This window comes from Bombina bombina, chromosome 1 (assembly GCF_027579735.1).
Source record: "Bombina bombina isolate aBomBom1 chromosome 1, aBomBom1.pri, whole genome shotgun sequence".
Taxonomy (NCBI): Eukaryota; Metazoa; Chordata; class Amphibia; order Anura; family Bombinatoridae; genus Bombina; species Bombina bombina.
The window spans coordinates 893793691-893819060 of NC_069499.1; the positions used below are offsets into that span (position 1 = coordinate 893793691).

At 35.7% G+C, this 25370-nt stretch overlaps 1 protein-coding gene across 1 annotated transcript in view; it reads left to right on the forward strand.

Moving 5' to 3' along the window:
• The window catches only part of ADAMTS18 (ADAM metallopeptidase with thrombospondin type 1 motif 18), a gene marked incomplete at its 5' end in the record, with an annotated part of 193998 nt that overhangs the window by 123851 nt on the left and 44777 nt on the right, over positions 1–25370 (forward strand). The window contains 4 exons of the mRNA XM_053715800.1: positions 1637–1809; positions 3510–3640; positions 10051–10174; positions 22721–22965. Of these exons, the coding sequence (XP_053571775.1) occupies positions 1637–1809; positions 3510–3640; positions 10051–10174; positions 22721–22965 (673 nt within the window). The remainder of the gene's footprint in view (positions 1–1636; positions 1810–3509; positions 3641–10050; positions 10175–22720; positions 22966–25370) is intronic.

Sequence of the window (25370 nt, forward strand, 5' to 3'; positions counted from 1 at the left end):
ATAGACATTGCGCATGCGTTAGGTGTTAGGTTTTATTTAGCAGGTGGTTTAGGGAGTTACAGGGCTCCAATATACAGCGTAAGGCTTACTACGGCTGCATTTTGTGGCGAGGTGAAAATGGAGTAAGATTTCTCCATTTTCGCCACGTAAGTCCTTACGCTGTATATTGGATACCAAACTGCGCTGGTTTGGTATACCTGCCTATGGCCCAAAAAACTATGAGCGAAGGCAGAAATATACTAGCGTAACTTCTATGTTACGCCGTATATGTGATACCAAACCAGCGCAAATTTTGACGTTGCCGGCTTTTGCGGGCGACGCTGCATATCGAATCGGGCCCCTGATTGTTGCCGCTCCAGCGATTTCCCCCTCCTGACACTCGTCACTTCATACGTCAGCAATGATGAATACGGCATCCTCCAATTACGGCTTCCCCCCAGGGGAATCATTGCCTAAGGCAACACCGTGATTGGAGGAAGCCGAATTAATCATTTTTGACATATGAAGAGGCTTGCGATGGGGAAGCGCTGGAGCGGCTTTTCAGATTAAAAGGTAAGTATTTTAACAAAACAAGTGAAGTGTAAAGTTTGATGAATGAAAGTGCCCCTGTTTTAATAGGGTTTTTAAAAACCGGACACTGATTCATCAAACTTGACATTCACTTTAAGTAATGGAGAAATAAAGGAGCAACAGGCTGTACAGAATTGGCGAGAGCATTACAGATTTTGTAAATATTAGGGAATTGCTGTTTTTTTTCTTTACTTGATGCAGTAGCATGAGGCGGGGTGAAACAGAGGGAAGATGTTAATATTATTATATTAGATGGTGTTATTATGAATGTAACTGTACTTTGTAACGTATTTTTGATGTGTTTTGTGACACTCTTTTGTTTTGCTAAACAGTTAACCAGAGCTCTGAAGTTGCGGTAATCCTTCTAGTGCAAATCAAGATTGTACTCAAACAACCGTGTTTACTTTCAACCTGTAATACGGGCAGAAAACCTGACACTAGCAAACACCCACTATAAACCCCTTATTGCTTGTGCATAACTGTTAGCGCTCCACTCTTAATCTGGCCCTATGTGTTTAACTCCTTAGCATAGTTAAATGCATAGATATATTCATTAGAGCATTTTCATTTTGCATTTGTATGCCAGTTTAAACATGCTATGATTAAAGAAAATAGTTTTTATTACTAAAAAGGCAAGCAAAATATAGTATAAAAAATACAAAGAGGGATAATCCAGTAATCTTGGGTCTCTATATTGAATAGGCATCCACATTTCTTCTTCTTTGAGTTAAAGTGACATTAAAACATTTGAGATTGTAATATAAGATTCTTATTATGTGGAGTAAAAAAAAAAAACGTTCAAGTATATTTTCAGTATTCATTTTTCCCCACGTCTACAAAGTAATGGGTGCCGCCATGTTGTAATCAAGGTTTTCTTCCTTATCTGCTGAGGACAATTAGGAACATATATAAAACAGGTGATAAAAGAGAGTGTGCAAACAAGGCTGTGCGGAATGTTAAAGAGATATTAAACAGTATGAGGTTGTAGTATAAAATGGATAAACTGTCTCTTTCTTTAAATATGTTAAATATCAAATACAATTTTTCTTGATCATTTTTATTTTAGACCACAGTATGGAGGCAAATTCTGCCAAGGTTCCAATCATATCTATCAACTTTGTAATATTCAGCTATGTCCACCTAACACCCTGGACTTCCGTGCCCAACAGTGTGCAGAATACAACAGCAAGCCCTTCAGGGGCTGGTATTACAAATGGAAACCTTACACTCAAGTGGAAGGTGAGTTGTTGAAAGGGATGAACCTCAAATAATTACTTGGTCTTTTATTTTATACTTCTGCATCTATCTTTATATCTATCTGATTGTTAACTTATGTTTCTCTCTCAACATTATAAGGTACTCTACCCCACAAGTTATGCCTTTGTATTTGTCCATATTTGTTTATACCTGCTTGATCCGCCCCCCATTTATTTCAGTTGCTTGTATTTCCTGTGCTAAAAATCATTAGGGTTTTTTTATAAACATGCATGTTCCCCAATAAATGATAGGGTTGTTTTTTAACTCTTATTTCCTAAAATATCTTTGTATCATTATGTATCACATTGTTTCCTCTAACCCAAGCCTTTTTCACATTAATATGTGTATATATATATATATATATATATATATATATATATATATATATATATACACATATTGCGTTGCAAAATATTTTATACGTTTTTAAAACTGACATCTTACTAGAAGAATTTGCAGGGTTCCTGTGTTATACTTCATGCAAATGTGCTTCATTTTTTTTCCTGCAAAATAAATAATGAACACTACATATTCATATTTTGCTTATATTTCATCTGTGATTTGGGTTTGAGTTAATTTTCTAGTACTATTAAGACAGCTTCAGAAACTATATTTGAGATGAAATAGCTTTAAGTTAATTTTCTAGTATTAAGACAGCTTCAGACTATATTAGAGATTAAATGAATTATAAAAATCATATCAAACTTTTTTATGTTTCAAGGATATTCAGTGTGAATATCTAAGGTACATCAAGTTACATCTCTCTTCTTAAAATAAAAAAAGCTGTTGGAAATTAATGATACTTAATTTAAAATAAAAAATAATTGCACATCTTTCTGCTACTTTAGAAATTGTGTTGTAAGACTTAAAAGGACCCTAAACCCAGAATTTTTCTTTCATGATTCAGGTAGAGAATACAATTTTAATCAACATTTCAATTGACTTCTATTATCTAACGTGCTTCATTCTTTAAATATCCTTTGCTTAAGAAATAGCAATATATATTGGTGAGCCAATCACACGAGACATCTATGTGCAGCCACCAATCAGCATCTACTAAGCCTATCTAGATATGCTTTTCAGCAAAGGATATCAGGAGAATGAAGCAATATAGATAATAGAAGTAAATTAGAAAGTTGTTTTCTCTTGGTATCTTTTGATGAAAAGCAGTGATTATTCTTAGGAGACGAACTATTTCTGGAGCACTATATGGCAGCAGTTTTGCAAAAATGTTATCCATTTGCAAGATAATTAGATTGCAGCACTATTTCCTGCTATGTAGTGCTCCAGATGTCTACCTAGGTCTCTCTTCAATTTAGAATATTGGAACAAAGCAAATTTGATCATAGAAATAAATTGGAAACTTTTTAAAAATGGTACCCTCTGTCAGAATCACAAAATCATTTTTGGGGGTTTCATATCCCTTTAAATATAGAATAACATATTACAATATATATATATATATATATATATATATATATATATATATATATATATATATATACATATATACATATGATTTATTTGGCCTCTTATTGCTGTAATATACATTGACAATTTATGTTTTCCCCGTCAACAGATTATATAAACATATGAATATATAAACAATGTATGTTCATATAATGTTACAATCCTCCTCTTTACTATGATGAAAAGTAAATGTCTTCATGTTTTTATTCTAGAAGAAAATATTTGCAAACTCTACTGCACAGCAGAAGATTTTGACTTTTTCTTTGCAATGGCCAGCAAAGTTAAAGATGGAACGCCTTGCTCTGCAAATGGATATGATGTCTGCATTGATGGCAGTTGTGAGGTATGATTTATTAGTATTGTTCTTTTACTGCTATTTCTTCCATTCAATTACTCTGCAACAAGGATTTGGCTCTTTTTTTCTACGTAATATGTTTGTCCAGTTTACTTTGTTCAGTCACTTGATTTATTTTAAATCTCTTCAATCCCCCATCCTCTGCTATCTTCACATCAATAACATCCATTTTTGTGATTTACTATTATAGCATACTATTTACATGATGTACTTTTTAACAATAACTAAACACATAATTTGTAGGTTTGAGAATGGAGCACTCATATAAAAAAAAATCAAAACTTAACCCCAGTGCTACATAGAAAAACATTAGAATCGCTCAGTGGAATGTTGAATATTGTTACCATGGGGTCATTTTTTAAATGGACGCCTCTTCTCCATAAGTAAACTAACTCATTTAAAAGAAGAGAGTCTTATACATTGTAAGAATGGTGATTTCTTTAACAGACTCGCTTCAGATGAGGTTTCTTAGTTAATCAGATGTTTGAAACAAAAAAGCAGATAAAGCGAACTGGAGACAGACAGCAGGAAGAAAATGGCACCAATAAGAACTAAAAATACACAGGTGCAGCCATCTAAAAACAGATAAAGTTTTGTCTAATTTGCTCCAGGGGGAAAAGGTTAAGAAATACTTCCTTACAATTAATATGAGTATGGAAGAAAACCCCCACTAATAATGACCCCAGTTGTTCAGGCAGATAATTTGTGGTAAACGTAAGTTCCCAACATAAACATTAGCAGAATTATTCAGTTATATGTAGGTTCCATGCCCCAAGGACTAGCGTAGGCCATACAATACCAGTCTGTTTATCCAGCGGTTGAACAAGAAGTGACATGGCTGTTAACCTAACAGAAACGTTTTTTATATAACTTTAAACTAACATTGGGAGCATCAAACATCTTCAGCACATAATAATGGAATAATGAAATACATTCTATCCACAATGAGGTTGATCCAGACCTTTGCCAACCAACTTCTTATAAAATGATTTAGCTGGCACTCTATGAGGCCTATTTATATCAAAGGTCTTGCAGACCTGATCCGACAGTGCGGATCAGGTCCGCAAGACCTCGCTGAATACAGAGAGCAATACGCTCTCCGTATTCAGCATTGCACCAGCAGATCACAAGAGTGAGTGTCAATCAACCCGATCGTACTCGCGATTCCTGTCCGCCTGCTCAGAGCAGGCGGACAGGGTTATGGAGCAGCGGTCTTTAGACTGCTGCTTTATAAATGCTGTTTCTGGTGAGTCTGAAGAAACACGGGCCCTCAAGCTCCTTACGGAACTTGATAGATAGGCCCCAATGGCTGATCTGAAACTGAAAGAAGAGTAATCAGTTGCAGGAGAACATAAGCTACTCATCCCTCATTCACCTAATATAATGATCAAGGCCATACAGTTTGTTGCTGCATGTCCAACAAGTCTGCAGTTGTGGACTGTATACTTTGGATTCCAGACACCTGCTTAAAGGGACATTGTACTCAAAAAGGTTTCAGTTATTCAAACAGGGCAACATTATTTTTCTTTTAAAAATTATAAAGGGAGAGCAAACACTTTTGATTGTAATATAAAACATTTAATTATACATATTAAAATGGCTTTACATTATACCTTCCTATCATTTTGCCTCCTTTTCCTGTAATTTAAAGGGACAACAATTTTTTATTGTTTAAAAAGCTAGATAATGCCTTTATTACCCATTCCACAGTTTTGCAAAACCAACATGGTTATATTATCTTATCACCTGTAAAGTGCAACTATAGAAAAAGTGCTAAAACATTTATAAACACATATATACATAAAATGGTCACATCTGATGTAAGGCAAATCACTTAGCATGCAACACCCTGCGGAACCAAACCCTATATATGATAGGTCTTGTCTGGCCAGGAAAAACATGGGGATCTATGTATGCATAAGTGTCACAAAGATGGCAATAATGTTGCTGTTAAATGAGGCAGATGGTAAAGTATTCATTTTCCATGCTTTAGCAGTTCCGTTAATAATGTCACTTGTTAGTAAGCAGTAGAAGCACATACTGTACATCCGTGCAGGTCAAAGCAAGCATAGAGTAAATAGTTAAGCATCCAGCAGTTAGCCAAAAAAGCTGAGTTAATAGCACAGCAGCGTAACAGCAAGTATGCATATTAACAATGTCCCATTTCAAATGACTTGAGACAGTCCATATAACACATAAGGAGTACAGTAAGGAGGCAAGTTAATGTATTCCGGATCACCTGCCAACCATAAAACAGGCTCCCCGTCTAGCGGTTCCGTTGACTTATGCAATACCTCTCCCTATGACTGTATGTCAATGTACCCTTTAAGCATGGATCCTGTACTCGTGCCAACAGTAGTCAGTGACTGCCTTCGATTTTCGTCTGGAAACATCTTGTAGTTAGCAAGAAAGCCTCTATTTCAGCGCCATCAATTTGAAAAGTCTTTCGGCATCAGACCGTGTAGCCACCCCCATTGGCTGAACAACGGGGCTTCGTCAGGGCGTAATGACATCACTGGACAGACCTAGAATTTATTGGTTTGTGAACATCCAGCCCTCAGATGAATGGTGAAATGTTATTGGTTGTTATATTATGACCAAAGAAATAAATATGAATAAAGTGACTAATGCAAATCTACAAGCAAAAAGACCAATGCATTATTATGGAATTCATCAAATCCAGCAGAATAAGGAATAGTATGATAAAGGAACAATATCTATCAAATCTATGATAATACATTTTAGCTCATATTACATATACATCAGAAACAAAGTTCATTCAGAAGTTCTAATATATATCTATAAGCATATCAGGGACCAGACAGCAGAGGGCATATACATGGAATACACTATTTTAGAGATACATTATATATAGATTATAATTTTTATACATATAAATATAGGAACAATACATCATGTATTATCAATTCAAACTAGTGCAAAAGGGTACAAAATACAATGCACTATTTATAGAGAAAACTTTGTATATAATTTATAATTTCTTGTACCTTATCAATTCACACTGATTCCCATAATACATTGCTTTAACAACTACCATAAATCTAACCCTTAATACATGTCAGATATATGACTGCATACATTGTTGCCCTAGGAAACAAGAGTAGTCTATATTTTCTTTCAACCTATAAGTTGATAGAGTATTTAAACAATACGTCCATCTTGACTCTTTCCTTACTAGACATTTATCCTGGTCGCCCCCTCTTCCATTAACTATACCTTTATCTATCCCTATAAATTTAAGTGACTCTGGATTGCTATCATGGCAATCCATATAGTGTCTAGCTATGCTGCTATCCAAGTTTTTGTTCTTAACATCATCCCTGTGTTCCCTTATTCTATCCTTGAATTTTCTCTTTGTTTTTCCTACATAAAAAATGGGACATGAGCAGTGAAGGAGATAAACTATGCCTTCTGTATTGCAGTTAAAGTAGAATCTAATGTTATAGAATTTAACTCCATTTGTGGAAAACCTTTTGGATCTTTCCATAAATTCACAGGTTACACATTTTCCACAGGGGAAATTTCCCGTGATTTTAGCACTTTTTGGGTGAAGCTACATAATTACTGTGAATGAGTTTATCTCTAAGATGAGGTGCTCGCCGAGCTGTGATAATGGGATATTGTCCTACATCCTCTGCCAACCTCTCATCAGCCACCAATAGTTTCCAGTTATCCTTCAGTATCCTTTGTATTGTGTTCCAATGGCAATTATATTTTATGACTAACCTTGGACTATTTTCATTCCTAACTTCATTAGTTCTATCCCTACCATAGAGAAGGACATCTCTATTGCTGCCGCTTGCTCTTTTATATGCAGTGTCAATACATCTTTTAGAGTAACCTCTTCTACTAAATCTCTCTTTCATCTCATTGGAATGTCTCTCGAAAGAAGATTTTGTTGAGTAGTTCCTTCTAATCCGAAGGAACTGACCAACTGGAATACCTCATTTCAGAACCTCTGGATGGTGACTAGAGGCCTGAAGAAGGCTATTGGTGGCTATTGGTTTCCTATAGTTTTCAGTAATTATCATACCATTCTCTTTCTTAATTTTTGTCATATTGACACGTAAGAAGAATATTCCTGTTGTTATGGTTTAGCTTATCAATAAATTGCCTCCTTGCTGTACTCATATGTTATATGAACTGTCTCAAGTCATTTGAAATGGGACATTGCTAATATGTATGCTTTTTGTTATGCTGCTGTGCTATTAACTCAGCTGTTTGGCTAACTGCTGGATGCTTAAAGGGACACTGAACCCAAATTTTGTATTTCGTGATTCAAATAGAGCATGACATTTTAATCAACTTTATAATTTACTCCTAGTATCAAATTTTATTTATTCTCTTTGTATCTTTATTTGAAATGCAAGAATGTAAGTTTATATGCCGGCCCATTTTTGGTGAACAACCTGGGTTGTCCTTGCTGGTTGGTGGATAAATTCATCCACCAATAGAAAAGTGCTGTCCAGAGTACTGAACCAAAAAAAAGCTTACATGTCTTCTTTTTCAAATAAAGATAGCAAGAGAACGAAGAAAAATGGATAATAGGAGTAAATTAGAAATTGCATGCTCTATCTGAATCATTAAAAAAAGAAACATTTTGGGTTCAGTGTCCCTTTAACTATTTGCTCTATGCTTGCTTTGACCTGCACGGATGTATGTGCTTTTACTGCTTACTAACAAGTGACATTATTAACGGAACTGCTAAAGCATGGAAAATGAATACTTTACCATCTGCCTCATTAAACAGCAACATTAGTGCCATCTTTGTGACACTTATGCATACATAGATCCCCATGTTTTTCCTGGCCAGACAAGACCTATCATATATAGGGCTTGGTTCAGCAGGGTGTTGCATGCTAAGTGATTTGCCTTACATCAGATGTGACCATTTTATGTATATATGTGTTTATAAATGTTTTAGCACTTTTTCTGTAGTTGCACTTTACAGGTGATAAGATGTGTTGCACTTTACAGGTGATAAGATCAGGTCCGCAAGACCTTGCTGAATGCGGAGAGCAATACGCTGTCCGTATTCAGCATTGCACCAGCAGCTCACAAGAGCTGCTGGTGTAACGCCGCCCCCTGCAGATTCGCTTACAATCGGCCTCCAGCAGGGAGGTGTCAATCAACCCGATCGTACTCGATCGGGTTGAATTCCGGCGATGTGACAATTGTACACAACTGTAACAATTTTGGTGTACACTGTCCCTTTAAGTCTGAAAAATATGGGTTTTGCAGTTCCAAGGACTGGAAGTGCACATAGCGTGCCTCAGAAACCTAACACTGTCATAAATATGCCCCTAATTTAAATCAGCAGAGACAATAACATTACAAACAGTGAAACAACACAGTTTTACTAGCATAATGAAGGTCGCTAGCCTTGTGTTCTCCGGTAACAAGTTAGAATGGCTCCTTCAAATAAGGCAAGTGGGCGTGTGGAATTCGGATAAAACAATATTTGCATACAAGGTGTTTGTTTTAAAAAAATGTTTAATCTTGGCTGATGTCATTCTATAGCAAGATGAGATAAATGTCTTTTGTATGTAATTACAAAGTGTTATGTGTTGCTTTAAGTAACTGAGCATTTAGATGTAAATTGAAACCAATATAGAAGTAACATTTGTGTATGTTTTTCCTTATTTGTATTGGTTGACATTTACTTCTTTTTAATACTAATTGGCTGTTAGTTACCATGGTATTAGAACATATCAGCCAATGACCATTAACAGGAAGTACCAAATGAGCTTTAGTAAGAAGTATATAAGTAGTACCGCTACAGTTTTAATTTTGACTGCTTTTACTTCACATTTTATCCAGTCAAGCAAAAATTCAACATCACTCTTTCAAATGAATGATATAATTTATATGAATACAAAGTTAAGAAAAAGCTTTAAGACTGCAGTGTCTGTACCACCTCTGCTGAAAATATAAAAGCCATGTAAATTGCTAGTATGACATATTTGTAAACAAAACGGCATCAAAGCCTAAAAATAATATATGTGAACTCTGAAGACCATTTTAAATGTTCATTATTTTGCATCTGATTACAAGATCATAAAAGATGTACATTTATAAATCATTAAAAGGCACTGCTGATGCAACCAAATAGAACATTCTGAATAAATTTCCCTTTGAAATCTCATATGACCACAAACAGCCTTTTAACTAAGGAGTTAATTGTCTGAATTCAGATTTGTTTTATCTGTAATTGTGTAAAATATAATCTTACAGAATGTACAAGCTGCAGCGATGGTTTTCATTTCAGTTTGGCATAGAGAGCGCATTAAGAAATTAGCCATCTCATCCTGTGATTTGATACCTTTAGACACTTATAGGCTGCTAACGCACGTTTTATTTTGTAATTCTGGTGGCAGCTTGTAGGATGCGATTATATTCTTGGATCAAAAGCAACTTTGGATGCCTGTGGGGTTTGTAAAGGTGATAATTCAACATGCAAGTTTTACGCAGGGCAATATCTGAATCATCACAAATCCAATGGTAAGGATGTTTTACTGCTTTGATACATGGAAATTTGTATTCTGCTTTTCCCTTAGCACACTGCGGCTTTATTTTGTTTTTCAGCAAATAATGTGGACAATATACCATATGGCAAAGCCTCAAATATAAATTTGTGACGATAAAACTGTTTTAAAGCAGGCTTAGATGATATAAAGTTCCGTTCTTTTTATATAAAGGGATACTATAATGCAAAAATGAAATGCACTGATTCATTAGAGTATGTCATTAGAGTTTACATTGCTTGTGCAAAAACTGAGCCACAAAGTGTTAACCAATTAATCTGGTGTAGATTGTTGTTGCCATCCATTTTTTCAATGACATTACATCTTGCAAGTGCACATTCATTTTGGGCTAGATTACAAGTGGAGCGCAAACATGTATGCACTCTTGAGTGCTATCACTGCTCAAGGTTAACCAGTAGCGCCTCCATGTTTGCACTGGTATTACAAATTTATATAAAAATGTATCGCTTTAGCACAAAAGACATCTGGAACATCTGGAAGTAGGAAAGCACGCAAGCTCTAACTCCCTTTGCCCATAGTCTTCTATGAGGTGCGCAACAGAACCCTCTTCAAGCTTTCGCTTGAATGGTAACTGAAGGTGCGCTAGGACAACCATGCTAAAGCTGAAGGAGCGTTAAGAATACTTCACATACCACTTAGAAGAAAATGTCCCTTTTAAATCTATATTTCTATAAGTATCTGTATATATATTTGTAAAATATATATTTTTCTATAGCTATATATCCATATGAATAAATATATATATTGTATATATACAGAAATAAATATTTTAAAATAAAAAGAAAATTTTCTTCTAAGTGAAAAAAATAGATATTTCAAGTATTTCCATTAAAACCCACCATAAGAAACAAAATACATTTGTTTAAAAATGATATTGCATAGTTCAAGGTATTTGACTGGGAAGGGCTTCAAGTATATATATGTATATATATAATATAACAAAAAGAGTGCACTGCCACTCAAATAACATCTACCAGGGTGCAGGCAAATGTAATTATAAAATAAGAAAAAGGCTTCCACTTACTGGATTAGTGACAAAGTGCTTTAATTAGCACATCAAAAAATGTGTGACGTTTCGGGGATCAATCACCCCTTCATCAGACCAATCGTTTGGTCTGATGAAGGGGTGATTGATCCCCGAAACGTCACACATTTTTTGATGTGCTAATTAAAGCACTTTGTCACTAATCCAGTGAGTGCAAGCCTTTTTCTTATTTTATATATATATATATATATATATATATATATTCTTGTTGTAGGTGTGTGCACTCTCACTATCTGTCATCAACCGCCAGAGTGCTATAAAGATATTTCAATAGTTTTCAAATAGGATAAGCACTCACTGGACTTCAGCCGTCTGTGTTATAAACAATTTTATTCGTGACGTTTCGGGACAAAAACAGTCCCTTCCTCTGACAAACAACAATACAAAATGCCAAACTTATAAAGGTGAATAAAGCCCTCCCCTGTGTTCAAAACCAATCAATGTAATCTGCGTGTTAAGACTGGAGAAAAAAAAACCCTGATAGGTTAGAGACAAAAGGTCAAACAAGATGATAGGATAGGAAAAGTGTCAATCAAGGTGCATATTCCTCTGGATAATAAAAGTAAAATAAAGTGATGAAAAGTGTATGCAAATAAGTTAAAAACAACGTCCTGGGTCAGCAAATGATAGATAACCATATACAGACAACCAAGGGTGTCAGTCATAATATAGAGTAAGGTTAGTGTGGCATAGATCTACATCATAAGAATAACCAATGGCGTTGATCCACACAAATCTCCTAGCCCAATCAGCCAATCACATAACACGTCTGTCAAGTGGTCAGATGAGTCACAACTCATCCGGCACCACCTCCAAAACTGCCCGTGTCACACAGTATCACTCTGTCTAAAGATTAATATCCCTCAGAATACACTTATCATGCTAGTCACCAGCTGTCCATAAGGGACCCATGTATATCCCCACTGTGTTAAGTCAAATCGTAACCCCAAAGGGAACCGATCATGGATACATAGACTGTATAAGGACAGTGGTATAAACCGATCATGTCAGGAGTAATAAGGGCCCAGCTTCGCCACACTCTCCCATCAGGTCTGTTCTAACAGAGAGAATAACCACTATCCTGTCTGATGCTAAATTAGAACCCAACAAGTGTGTACTATCAAACGCACGTCGCTAACCAATAGTGTGTCCGTGTGGAGCCACACACCACTGAAGCACCAATCATGTGCTCTGTTGACTCAATATTGAAAACATGCGTCTCTAACCAATCTTATTATAGAGTGGAGCCACACACCACTGAAGCACCAATCATGTGGTTTATAGCCACCATGCACGCCCATGTTTTCATGAGTACTGTGTATTCTATGGACAGCGCTTGCTTACTATGTCGGTAAGTGGAGACTACTGGAAGACACCCCTAGTTACCAATACAATTAAATATACAAGGAAACTACCATATTCCAATGTAAGAAACAAAACTATAAGAAACAAAATTATAATCTTCGTGCTATTTAAATCAGATCTCCCCAAATGCAAACTCATCGGAGCCACTCACAAACTAAAAAGTGTTTGTAAACCAAGAACATCTTAGATAATGTCACAACGGCTACTAATTGTATAAGGCTGTCAATATGTTAACAGAACCATAAATCCTAAATGTGAGCTCGTCAATTCTAACCAAAATCTATAGGTAATACCTTATAGCCTAATACGTGTAAAGAAACTGTCATGGCAACACCGTGTATAGGTGTCAATACCTATCATGTTAAGTGTTCCCCATACAGATTAGTGATGTGGCAACAAGCCACTATCAGTGTGTAATCAAACAATATAACTTAATCATGCAAACTACTTATACTATCCTAACACAAACAAATAAACATAATTAAACATATATATATATCAAATATATATCAAATATGTTTAGCTCCAATGGTGTCTAGATCAAACCAAGATCCCAGACATACTAGAGAAAATAATAATGATGACGTTGTGTGCACTTCTATGCCCTCACAGCCAAACACTCTCTAAACACCTCCATGGCTATTTGCTGGCCAAGGAACGTTGTGAAAATAAAAATAAATACAAATTAAAAACCTTGGTGTCCTATTGTGAAAATAGTATCTTATTTAAAAATATACCCATTATGTAAATTTTTTATCATAAGAGGAAAAATAGTGGTGGTATGCAGAATAATCATAATACTATATCAGAGTGAACTGAGAACCAAACCTATATCAAGCAAGTTCACAAAGACTCATCAAATCTCATTGAAATATATGAATCAATAGACTCCCATTACTATAGATGGATCAATGAACTCTCATTAAAGATAGCATTGCCATCCTGTGTGGTCACACAGTCACAGACATGAGATTTCGGATCATAGACCATGTTCCAAAATTGAACAAAGGTGGCGATAGAGCGACAATTCTCCTAAAGAAAGAAGCCAGATGGATGTTTGAATTGGGGACATTACAACCACGGGGTCTTAATGTCCACACAGGACGGGCAGTTTTGGAGGTGGTGCCGGATGAGTTGTGACCCATCTGACCACTTGACAGACGTGTTATGTGATTGGCTGATTGGGCTAGGAGATTTGTGTGGATCAACGCCATTGGTTATTCTTATGGTGTAAATCTATGCCACACTAACCTCACTCTATATTATGACTGACACCCTTGGTTGTCTGTATATGGTTATCTATCATTTGCTGACCCAGGACGTTGTTTTTAACTTATTTGCATACACTTTTCATCACTTTATTTCACTTTTATTATCCAGACGAATATGCACCTTGATTGACACTTTTCCTATCCTATCATCTTGTTTGACCTTTTGTCTCTAACCTATCAGGGGATTTGTTTCTCCAGTCTTAACACGCAGATTACATTGATTGGTTTTGAACACAGGGGAGGGCTTTATTCACCTTTATAAGTTTGGCATTTTGTATTGTTGTTTGTCAGAGGAAGGGACTGTTTTTGTCCCGAAACGTCAGGAATAAAATTGTTTATAACACAGACGGCTGAAGTCCAGTGAGTGCTTATCCTATTTGAAAACTATATATATATATATATATATATATATATATATATATATATATATATATATATATATACATATGTATATGTATGCATGCATATACACATTTTACACATATAAACACATACATACACATGTATCAACATATATACACACGTATACAGGGAGTGCAGAATTATTAGGCAAGTTGTATTTTTGAGGATTAATTTTATTATTGAACAACAACCATGTTCTCAATGAACCCAAAAAACTCATTAATATCAAAGCTGAATAGTTTTGGAAGTAGTTTTTAGTTTCTTTTTAGTTATAGCTATTTTAGGGGGATATCTGTGTGTGCAGGTGACTATTACTGTGCATAATTATTAGGCAACTTAACCAAAAACAAATATATACCCATTTCAATTATTTATTTTTACCAGTGAAACCAATATAACATCTCAACATTCACAAATATACATTTCTGACATTCAAAAACAAAACAAAAACAAATCAGTGACCAATATAGCCACCTTTCTTTGCAAGGACACTCAAAAGCCTGCCATCCATGGATTCTGTCAGTGTTTTGATCTGTTCACCATCAACATTGCGTGCAGCAGCAACCACAGCCTCCCAGACACTGTTCAGAGAGGTGTACTGTTTTCCCTCCTTGTAAATCTCACATTTGATGATGGACCACAGGTTCTCAATGGGGTTCAGATCAGGTGAACAAGGAGGCCATGTCAGTAGATTTTCTTCTTTTATACCCTTTCTTGCCAGCCACGCTGTGGAGTACTTGGATGCGTGTGATGGAGCATTGTCCTGCATGAAAATCATGTTTTTCTTGAAGGATGCAGACTTCTTCCTGTACCACTGCTTGAAGAAGGTGTCTTCCAGAAACTGGCAGTAGGACTGGGAGTTGAGCTTGACTCCATCCTCAACCCGAAAAGGCCCCACAAGCTCATCTTTGATGATACCAGCCCAAACCAGTACTCCACCTCCACCTTGCTGGCGTCTGAGTCGGACTGGAGCTCTATGCCCTTTACCAATCCAGCAACGGGCCCATCCATCTGGCCCATCAAGACTCACTCTCATTTCATCAGTCCATAAAACCTTAGAAAAATCAGTCTTGAGATATTTCTTGGCCCAGTCTTGACGTTTCAGCTTGTGTGTCTTGTTCAGTGGTGGTCGTCTTTCAGCCTTTCTTACCTTGGCCATGTCTCTGAGTATTGCACACCTTGTGCTTTTGGGCACTCCAGTGATGTTGCAGCTCTGAAATATGGCAAAACTGGTGGCAAGTGGCATCTTGGCAGCTGCACGCTTGACTTTTCTCAGTTCATGGGCAGTTATTTTGCGCCTTGGTTTTTCCACACGCTTCTTGCGACCCTGTTGACTATTTTGAATGAAACGCTTGATTGTTCGATGATCACGCTTCAGAAGCTTTGCAATTTTAAGAGTGCTGCATCCCTCTGCAAGATATCTCACTACTTTTGACTTTTCTGAGCCTGTCAAGTCCTTCTTTTGACCCATTTTACCAAAGGAAAGGAAGTTGCCTAATTATGCACACCTGATATAGGGTGTTGATGTCATTAGACCACACCCCTTCTCATTACAGAGATGTACATCACCTAATATGCTTAATTGGTAGTAGGCTTTCGAGCCTATACAGCTTGGAGTAAGACAACATGCATAAAGAGGATGATGTGGTCAAAATACTCATTTGCCTAATAATTCTGCACTCCCTGTATAACATACACACATACAAATATTTATATACTTTTGAGCCCTTCCCAGTAAAACACCTTGACATATACCTTGAGAAATACCATATCCATTTTAAACCCTTTTTAAACATTTATTTCAATAATAAACGTATATTTTAGATTAAAAATTTCTATATATGAGTGTGATACTTTATTAAAATATATTTACTTTGTGAATCTTTTTTCTAACCCTAATAGTTTACTTCACATCTCAAGTCATGCTAATTCATTTAGTGCTATTTTGCCTTGCGCTCGAGGGCAACCCATAAATTTCAACTTGTAATATGAGATGTTTAGCGCTGTTGCAATATACATTGAAAGTATAAGGCATGCTAAAGGGATGTCGACTGCTCTAAACCTTCTCTGTTAAATCTGTTTTACTATGGTCTTGTAATATCAGTTTGTGCGCTAATTTAACCCTGGGCTATCAGTAGCGCTCAACTTGTATTCTGGGCCTTAGTCAGGTGTTAAAGGGACAGTCTAGTCAAAATTAAACTTTCATAATTCAGATAGGGCATGCAATTTTAGATTACTTTCCAATTTAATTTTATCATCAAATTTGCTTTGTTCTTTTGGTATTCTTTGTTGAAAGCTAAACATAGGTAGACTTTATATGTAAATTATATGCCCTTGAAGGCCGCCTCTTATCTCAGTGCTTTTTGACAGTTTTTTCACAGCTAGAGAGCGTTCGTTCATGTGTGTCATATAAATAACTATCAGCGAGATTACGAGTTTTGAGCGCTATAAGGAAATTAACGACCGCAACATTTTCGGCATTAATTCACCTCCCTGTAGCGCTGCTATTGCAGGTTTTAAAAAACCAGGCTTGTGCGGACGATATGGTTGCGTTGAGCTCCATACCGCACCAAAATCAAGCGCTGCTTTGACGTGCTCGTGCACGATTTCCACATAGACATCAATGGGGAGAGCCGGCAAAAAAAAAGCCTAACACCTGCAATCACGGAATGAAAAGCTCCGTAACGCAGCCCCATTGATTTCTATGGGGAAAGAAAAAGTTAAGTTTAAACCTAACACCCTAACATAAACCCCATGTCTAAACACCCCTTATCTGCCACCCCCGACATCGTTGCCACCTACATACAGTTATTAACCTCTAATCTGCCGCCCCCGATATTGCTGCCACTTGCCTACAGTTATTAACCCCTAATCTGCTGCCCCTAACATCGCCGCCACCTACCTACACTTATTAACCCCTAATCTGCCGTCCCCAATGTCGCCTCCACTATACTAAAATTATTAACCCCTAAAACTAACTCTAACGTAACCCTAAGCCTAAATCACCTCCTAACTTAAATATATTAAAATAAATCTAAATAAACCTTACAATTATTAACTAAATAATTTCTGTTTAAAACTAAATACAAACTTTCCTGTAAAAAAAAAACCTAGCTAATAGTTATATTGTAGCTATCTTAGGTTTTATTTTTAATTCACAGGTAAGTTTGTATTTATTTTAACTAGGTAGACTAGTTATTAAATAGTTATTAACTATTTACTAGGTACCTACTTAAAATAAATACTAGCTACCTACTTAAAATAAATTCCAGTGATTGGAACAGCCAATAGAATGAGAGCTCAATCCTATTGGCTGATTGGATCAGCCAGTAGGATGAAAGCTCAATCCTATTGGCTGATTGCAACAGCCAATAGGATTTCTTCCCCTTTAATTCCTATTGGCTGATAGAAATCTTTCAGCCAATATGAATGTAAGGGACGCCATCTTGGATGACGTCACTTAAAGGGAACCTTTAGTTTACGGCGGCGACCATAAGAAGAGGATGCTCCGCGCCGGATGTCTTGAAGATGGACCCGCTCCTCGCTGGATGGATGAAGATAGAAGATGCCGTCTGGATGAAGACTTCTTGCCGCTTGAATGAGGACTTCGCCGGCTAAATGAAGATCGAAGTGGCCTCCTGGAGGAAGACTTCTTGCCGCTTAGATGAGGACTTCGCCGGCTGGATGTCCGGACTTCGATAACTGTAAGTGGATCATCGGGGGTTAGTGTTAGGTTTTTTAAGGTTTTTTTGGGTGGGTTTTTTTTTAGGTTAGGGTTTTGGGCAATTCGTAAAGAGGTAAATGCCCTTTTAATGCCCATCCAAATGCCCTTTTCAGGGCAATGTTTAGTTTAGGTTTATTTTTGATAATTTCATTTTTTATTTTTTGTAATTTAGTGTTTATTTTTTTTTGTAAGTTAGTAAATTGTATTTTATTAATTTAATTTATTTCATTCTATTGTAATGTTAGGTTTTAGTGTAAGGCAGGTTAGGTTTTATTTTACAGGTAACTTTGTATTTATTTTAAGTAGGTAGCTAGTAAATAGTTAATAACTATATTAGTCTACCTAGTTAAAATAAATACAAACTTACCTGTGAAATAAAAATAAAACCTAAGATAGCTACAATGTAACTATTAGTTATATTGTAGCTAGCTTAGGTTTTTTTTACAGGTAAGTTTGTATTTAGTTTTAAATAGGAATTATTTAGTTAATAATAGTTTTATTTAGAGTTATTTTAATTATATTTAAGTTAGGGGGTGTTAGGCTTAGGGTTATGTTAGGGTTAGGGTTAGACAACCATAAAATAAAATAAAATTGCTGCTGAGTTTACATTTTTGCACTCACCAGATTACAGCTGTGAAGACTGTTTTCAGATTCCATACAAATCTACAACATAATTTGTACTCAGTTCCTATTGATTTAACTAACGACATTTGTCTTATTTATTGTATGAGGCTGTAATGGACCAAAAGTTCTAAGAACCTCTCCTAGATGTTAATTGTTAAAATGCCCTTTACTACTAGTATTTCTAAATGTAAAATACATATAAAAACATGCATATTTAATTTAATATGAGTTTTCAATATCTTAAATACTGAAATATTTTATATTTACAGAAATAATTATATAAATGTTAAAGATCACAAAGAAAAATAGATAAACAAAAAATAGCATAAATTAAGTATTAGCCTGATTCAAATAGCTCATTCGACCTTTGAATTGTTGAATTTAAATATTTGTTTGAAATAATGAACTCCAAAGTGTTGGCAAACCATTCAACGTTCATCTACAACCGGTAGTACCAAAAATAAGAACAGAAAGAGATATCCACAATATTAATGGATATCAAAGAATGACAAGGCAGCACACAAAATCTTTAATCAAAAAGTATTTATTTCTTCCTCTTCTTCATATACCTTAAACAAACCCCCAAAACCCCACAAAGTGTAAAATAAAAAATACTATACAAAAACAATATGAGCCTTGATGTAGTCCAAAATATTCTATTAATACAGATGATTTAGAAGCCTAAATTGAGCACATAATTGTACATGACACGCTCAAAAAAATATTTCCCAAGCAAGGAAAACAGCAACAGTTCTCTTATTTGTACCCAGCTTCCAAATTGCTAGATGCAATTCCAGTAAAGGGAAACAAACTTGCGTTTAAAATCCTATGCTTCAATCCACAGAAGAGAATAAATCACACCACTTCAACCCTTGGTGCACTTAGTGTAGAAATACGCTCACAATATAATTCAAGTGGCAGACCACCGTTGGGTGTAGGACAGTTTGTATCTGCTTTGCACAAATTGAACCCCCAATATCTAACCGCTCAACTTTTATGGATACCAGTGGCACTTATCCACTGCAACACTCTACTTGGTGTCTCGTCCTAGAGTCTGGCTAGAAGACATGCCTCTAAAATATATATCCGGGCTCGGTTCCAAAATCTGTATTCAGTGGGTGGGGAGACAAGCAGGATACATTCGGCTCACAGTTTAAAGTTCCGGTTAGATGAGTGCCAGTATGACGCGTTTCGCCCCTCTCAGAAAAGGGCTTATTTACAGGGCTTCATCAGATACCTCCATCATGGAGTGCTGGCTATTTATTTAGTTTTCAGCTCCTCCTTGTTTCGCTCATGTTCACCTTTTATTTTAAAGGGCACCGGATCTATTTCAATGGGATCAAGCTTATTACATTGTATCTTTTTACACAATTTCTACACCATCCCTAAAATCACTTACAATATCAACTTCTAGGGTAAATAGAGTGAACCGTCATGGCATCTCACAAATCCATAGGAAATTTTTCTTTTTATTTAAAGAACCAGGTTTTACAAAACCCTTTTATACTGACACATTTCAACAAAATTACATTCAGAATAAAAATTCAATGAAGAGCATTTTTTCTATAGGGGTATAAAATAATTTTCAAAGATACATGATTAAAAATTAATGACTAAAATTTTACAGTTCAATATAGAAATACTACATATACTATAGAAAGCAGGAAAAATCTTTTTTTTTTTTCATTTAGACCATTTGGTGCCAGGGTGTTCAGTTTGTACATCCATCTACTTTCATGTTGCAATAAAAGTTTATCTACATCCCCTCAACGGCGATGTTGCTTAATATGTTCAATCCCTGTAACCTTAAGAATTGCGAAATCAGAATTATGTTAACTTTCAAAATGCCTTCCTACAGGGCTATCTTGTATTTTCCCCTAATGTCGTCCCTATGCTCCCTGACTCGATCTTTGAGATCTCTCTTTGTTTCCCTATGTAATATTTTGGACAATAACAATGTAAAAGGTAAATGACATCTGTTGTGTTGCAGGTTATCCATTGTCTTATATCATATTGCTCATCCAGATTTCTACCAAATTTATTTGTTTTTTGGATAAACCTGCAATACACACAGTGGCCACAAGGCCTGCAACCAAGCCATCTACTTCCCTTACTTAGCCAGGATTTTGGAGTTTCTCTCTTTGTATATTTATTATGTACCAGCCTATCCTTTAAACTCCGTGCTCTACGTGCTGTTATTAGTGGATAGTCCCCTATATGTTCTTTTAAATCTGGATCAACTGTTAAAATGTGCCAATATGTTTTCATAATTTCTCTAATCTGCTTCCAGTGTGAGTTATACCTCGTTATTAAACTGACCTTCCCTACATCCTGGTTTTTACCTGCTTGTTGTAGAGGAAGTCTAGAACTCTGTCTGGATCTAATCCATGCTTTTTTAATTTGGCGTTTTGAGTATCCCCTTTTTAGAAACCTGGATGACATTTCTTTTGCCTTTTCTTTAAATCATTTTCACTAGAACAGTTCCTCTTTAGACGCAGGAACTGTTCTACTGGAATACTAGACTTCAGACTTTCAGGTGGCTGCTAGCATGTATCAGGCTATTTGTGGCTGTCGACTTTCTATATACCTTGGTATTTAGACTATTTCCTTCTTTACAGATCTTTAGATCTAAAAAAAAGTTGCTTCATTCTGGCTAATCTCTCTAGTCAGAAAAATATTATAGCCATTATCTGTATTCAATGTGTCAATAAAAGAATTTAGAAGTTCTTCACTACCTCTCCAAAGTAAAAAAAATATCATCAACAAAACAAGACCAGAGGGGCACGTGCGTTTCCACAAGAATCTCAATGTTCGAGAAAATCTCTTGTGCTTCCCATAGTCCAAGCTGTAGACATGCATATGCATCTACAACCATTGTGGCGGAAATGTTTTGTTTTAAACGCATTTTCTGAAATATTCTTCAGTCACTAGAACTGTTGCCAGCTATCCTCCACAAAAATACTGGAAATCTGTTATGAGGTATATCTTTCCCAACTGAGCAGCGATTTTACCCCTTGGCTGCCAGTAACATACAAATCAATAATTTTACCTCATTGGCTGCCAGTAACATGCATACAGAAGCAATTTGACTTCATTGACTGCCCTTTACTTCTTTCTGCATGATATTTGTAATGCATTTAGGCATAGGAGACCTGTTATATGTAGCAATCAAAAGCTTTTTAAAAAAAACTGGACATTTAAGTGTCCAGTATTGTTTGTGAAGATTTTACTGGACAGCTTTCTAAAAATACTGGACAGTCTGTTTGAATTCTGAACACCTGGCAACCAGTGTTCCCTCTAAGTGTAATTCTGTAAGCGGCCCAGCAGTGAAACACTTAATTAGAGCAATTAGCAAACACTACACAATGGTGACCTCAAGGTGTGGTTCTCTTATTATCTGTTTCACTGCTGGGCTGCTCACAAACCTGACCTTAGATGGAACACTGCCTCACTAGAATTTACCAGTTGCAGAGAAGTGTAACAAACTGTGTGGAGCAAAAGTAGAGTAGAAGAAGCCAGAAAAAATAAATAAAGGGCTACAGTGTTTCCCTTGGGCATCAAATTGGAAACCATGACACACACACAGGGGTGGAACTACCATTGGTGCAGCAGGTGTAGTGGCCCATAGTAGCCAGTCTATACATAGACATGTGCAGAATATGTACAGGGGAGCCTTTTATAAGTGCAGATTGCAGGTCTATCTATCTATCTATCTATATATATCTATCCTCAACATAATTATACAGAGCAGTGTATATACTAATGCTATTGTTTACTACTGAGTTACCTTTGAGGGGGGGCAAAAAAATGTTGAATCAGAGCCCCCTGTTAAGTAGGTCCACTACTGCACACACAGTTAGTTACTTTTCACTAAGAGATATTACTTAATTTACAGGTAAACATGTAAGATGGTATCCAGATACAAAATTGATTTTCAAATCATAAATTAGATTTAAGATAAAAGAAAAGTTTTTGTGAATCATGCTTTGTGCATATGGGCCTACATTTTATTATACTGTTGCTGCTTTATTGTTAACAATAATAAAGTATTTTTTTATTTCAATATTTCAGACTATTATTACGTTGTCACAATTCCAGCTGGCGCAAGAAGCATCCATTTTCACGAGCTTGAGATCTCCACCAGCTACCTTGCAGTGCGGAATCTAAACAAAAAGTATTATTTAACAGGAGACTGGACAATTGATTGGCCTGGGAAGTTCTCTTTTGCCGGAACAACTTTTACTTACCAACGCTCAGTTCAACATCCTGAAAGTCTGTATGCAGTAGGACCAACAAATGAGACACTTGTTTTGGAAGTAAGATTTGAAAGCCTATGATGATAAATATGCAGATTGTTTGTAAAAGCAGTAGTGTTGTTTATTGTGTTTACATACCTATAGTAGCATCTCTTATTATATGTGATACGTTTTGTTAAAAGGTATCAGGGTGATTGCCATAATACTAATATTGACCATAATAATTTGTAACGGTCAGCGATCCTGAGATTGTAGAGTATGGCGGAATTAAATCATCCTTATCCGATATGATCAGGATGATTGGCAGCCCCTGTTAGCGGCCAGTGAGACGGAGGCGGCATTGCAGAAGAATTTCACCAGAAATGCTTGTGCAATGATAAATGCGGACAGGGTATGCTGTCTGCATTTAGCGATGTCGAGCGAACATGATTCACTATAGCGAATCATGTCCAGTCGACATTTAATAAATCTACCCCACTTAGTGGAATTCGGCCCAGCAGTGAGTTAGCTTTGTGTTGTCACCAAAGTGTGAGCATATCACTCAAAGATTACTCATTGGGGTCTATTTAAATATATTATTCAGGAAAATATAGAAATGTTTTAATTGACCATAATGCATATAAAAGCATTTTAAATAGAGATACTATTTCCTTTAACCTTGTTATCTAACAGTGTAGGAAAACATTACTTAAAAATGCTTTTATCTTCAGTATTTATGTATTTGCCTAGATATGGATTCAAATAAATTAACATTTAGAAATAGAACTATTAAAGGGACAGTCAACACCAGAATTTTTGTTGTTTAAAAAGATAGATAATTCCTTTATTACCCATTCCCCAGTTTTTGCATAACCAACACTGTTATATTAATATACTTTTTACCTCTGTGATTACCTTGCATCTAAGCATCTTCTGACAGCCCCCTGATCACATGACATTTTATTTATTTTCTATTGACTTGCATTTCATCCAATTAGTGCAGTGTCTGCCACAATAAAAAAGCATGCAACAAAATGCGGCCTTCAAGGGCTTAGAAATTATTATATGAGCATTCCTAGGTTTAGCTTTCAGCTAAGAATACCAAGAGAAAAAAGCTAAATTGGTGATAAAAGACAATTTGGAAAGTTGTTTAAAATTACATGCCCTATCTGAATCATGAAAGTTTTTTTTTTTTACTTGACTGTCCCTTTAAAGATGGTTAAAACTTCTAGCAGTTATTACTTACTACTACGTTAGTAATACATTAAGTGCCATGTTTCTTACTTCAGTATGTGTGTGATAAAAGGTCCAGTTACCAAACTGACATTTCTGACCAAAGCAAACGTGTAATTATGGCCTGGACTGGCATATTTCTACTTAGTCCAAAATTTTATAGACTTTCAATTTATTGGTGAGTATTTTACTAATTTCGTTATAAGAAATACCAAGGAAAAATTATTATACAAATTAATAACATTATTTAACCTCTTGTTTCGATACATTTTATGTATATTTTCATCCACTCACCAGACACTATGCAAATGAATGTTTTATTATTATTATTGATTTTTTGTTTTTTTTAAGCTTACATTTTTTGGTGTGTAACTGCATTGTGCTTACTTTGTAATAGCCCATGAATGTTAACAAGCAGAGTTTACTATGTGTCTATCTATCTATCTATCTATCTATCTATTATCTATTTATGTATGTATGTATCTATCTATCTATCTATCTATCTATCGAACTATTTATGTATCTATCTATCTATGTATCTATCTATCTATCTATCTATCTATCTATCTATCTATTATCTATCTATTTATGTATGTATGTATCTATCTATCAAACTATCTATCTATCTATCTCTGTCTGTCTGTCTATCTTTAATGCATTCTTAGTTTAACTTGATTCAAAATATGATTTTTAAATGCTGAAATGGAGTATTTTGGCAATGATTTGGAAGCACTATAAATTGAAAATAAATTAATTCTGTAGTTTTTGAGATATCTGAAATTGAAGAGTTTAATAAAAAGGGAAAGCTTTCATTCAAACAAATACACTTTTTGAAATCCTGAAAATGCTGAAATAAACTATATGGTGATTTACTGTGCACACCAGGCACATCCTATGGGCACACATATGAAGAAAAGAAAATTGGCAGTCACTGAGATTGCACCAGCACTGATTCCATTATCAAAGGCAACACAGGAGACAATTGCCACCCTGTACCCTAGCCTAGTCCTCCTCTGTACTTGGTTAATGCAGACATCCCAACCTGCAAATACTCATTTCAGGGAGGTGGCTTCTCCCGCTACTGCGCCGCCGCCACCCCTCCCAGTTATATATTGGACACCTTGAAACCCTAAATAAGATAGAGACGTATCATTAAAGTAGCTTCCCACTAAAGTAACATTAAAAAAAAAGGAGCTTTATTGCACAACCACATACAACAAACCTATTTTCCAGTGATCGTACGTCTGTTGAAT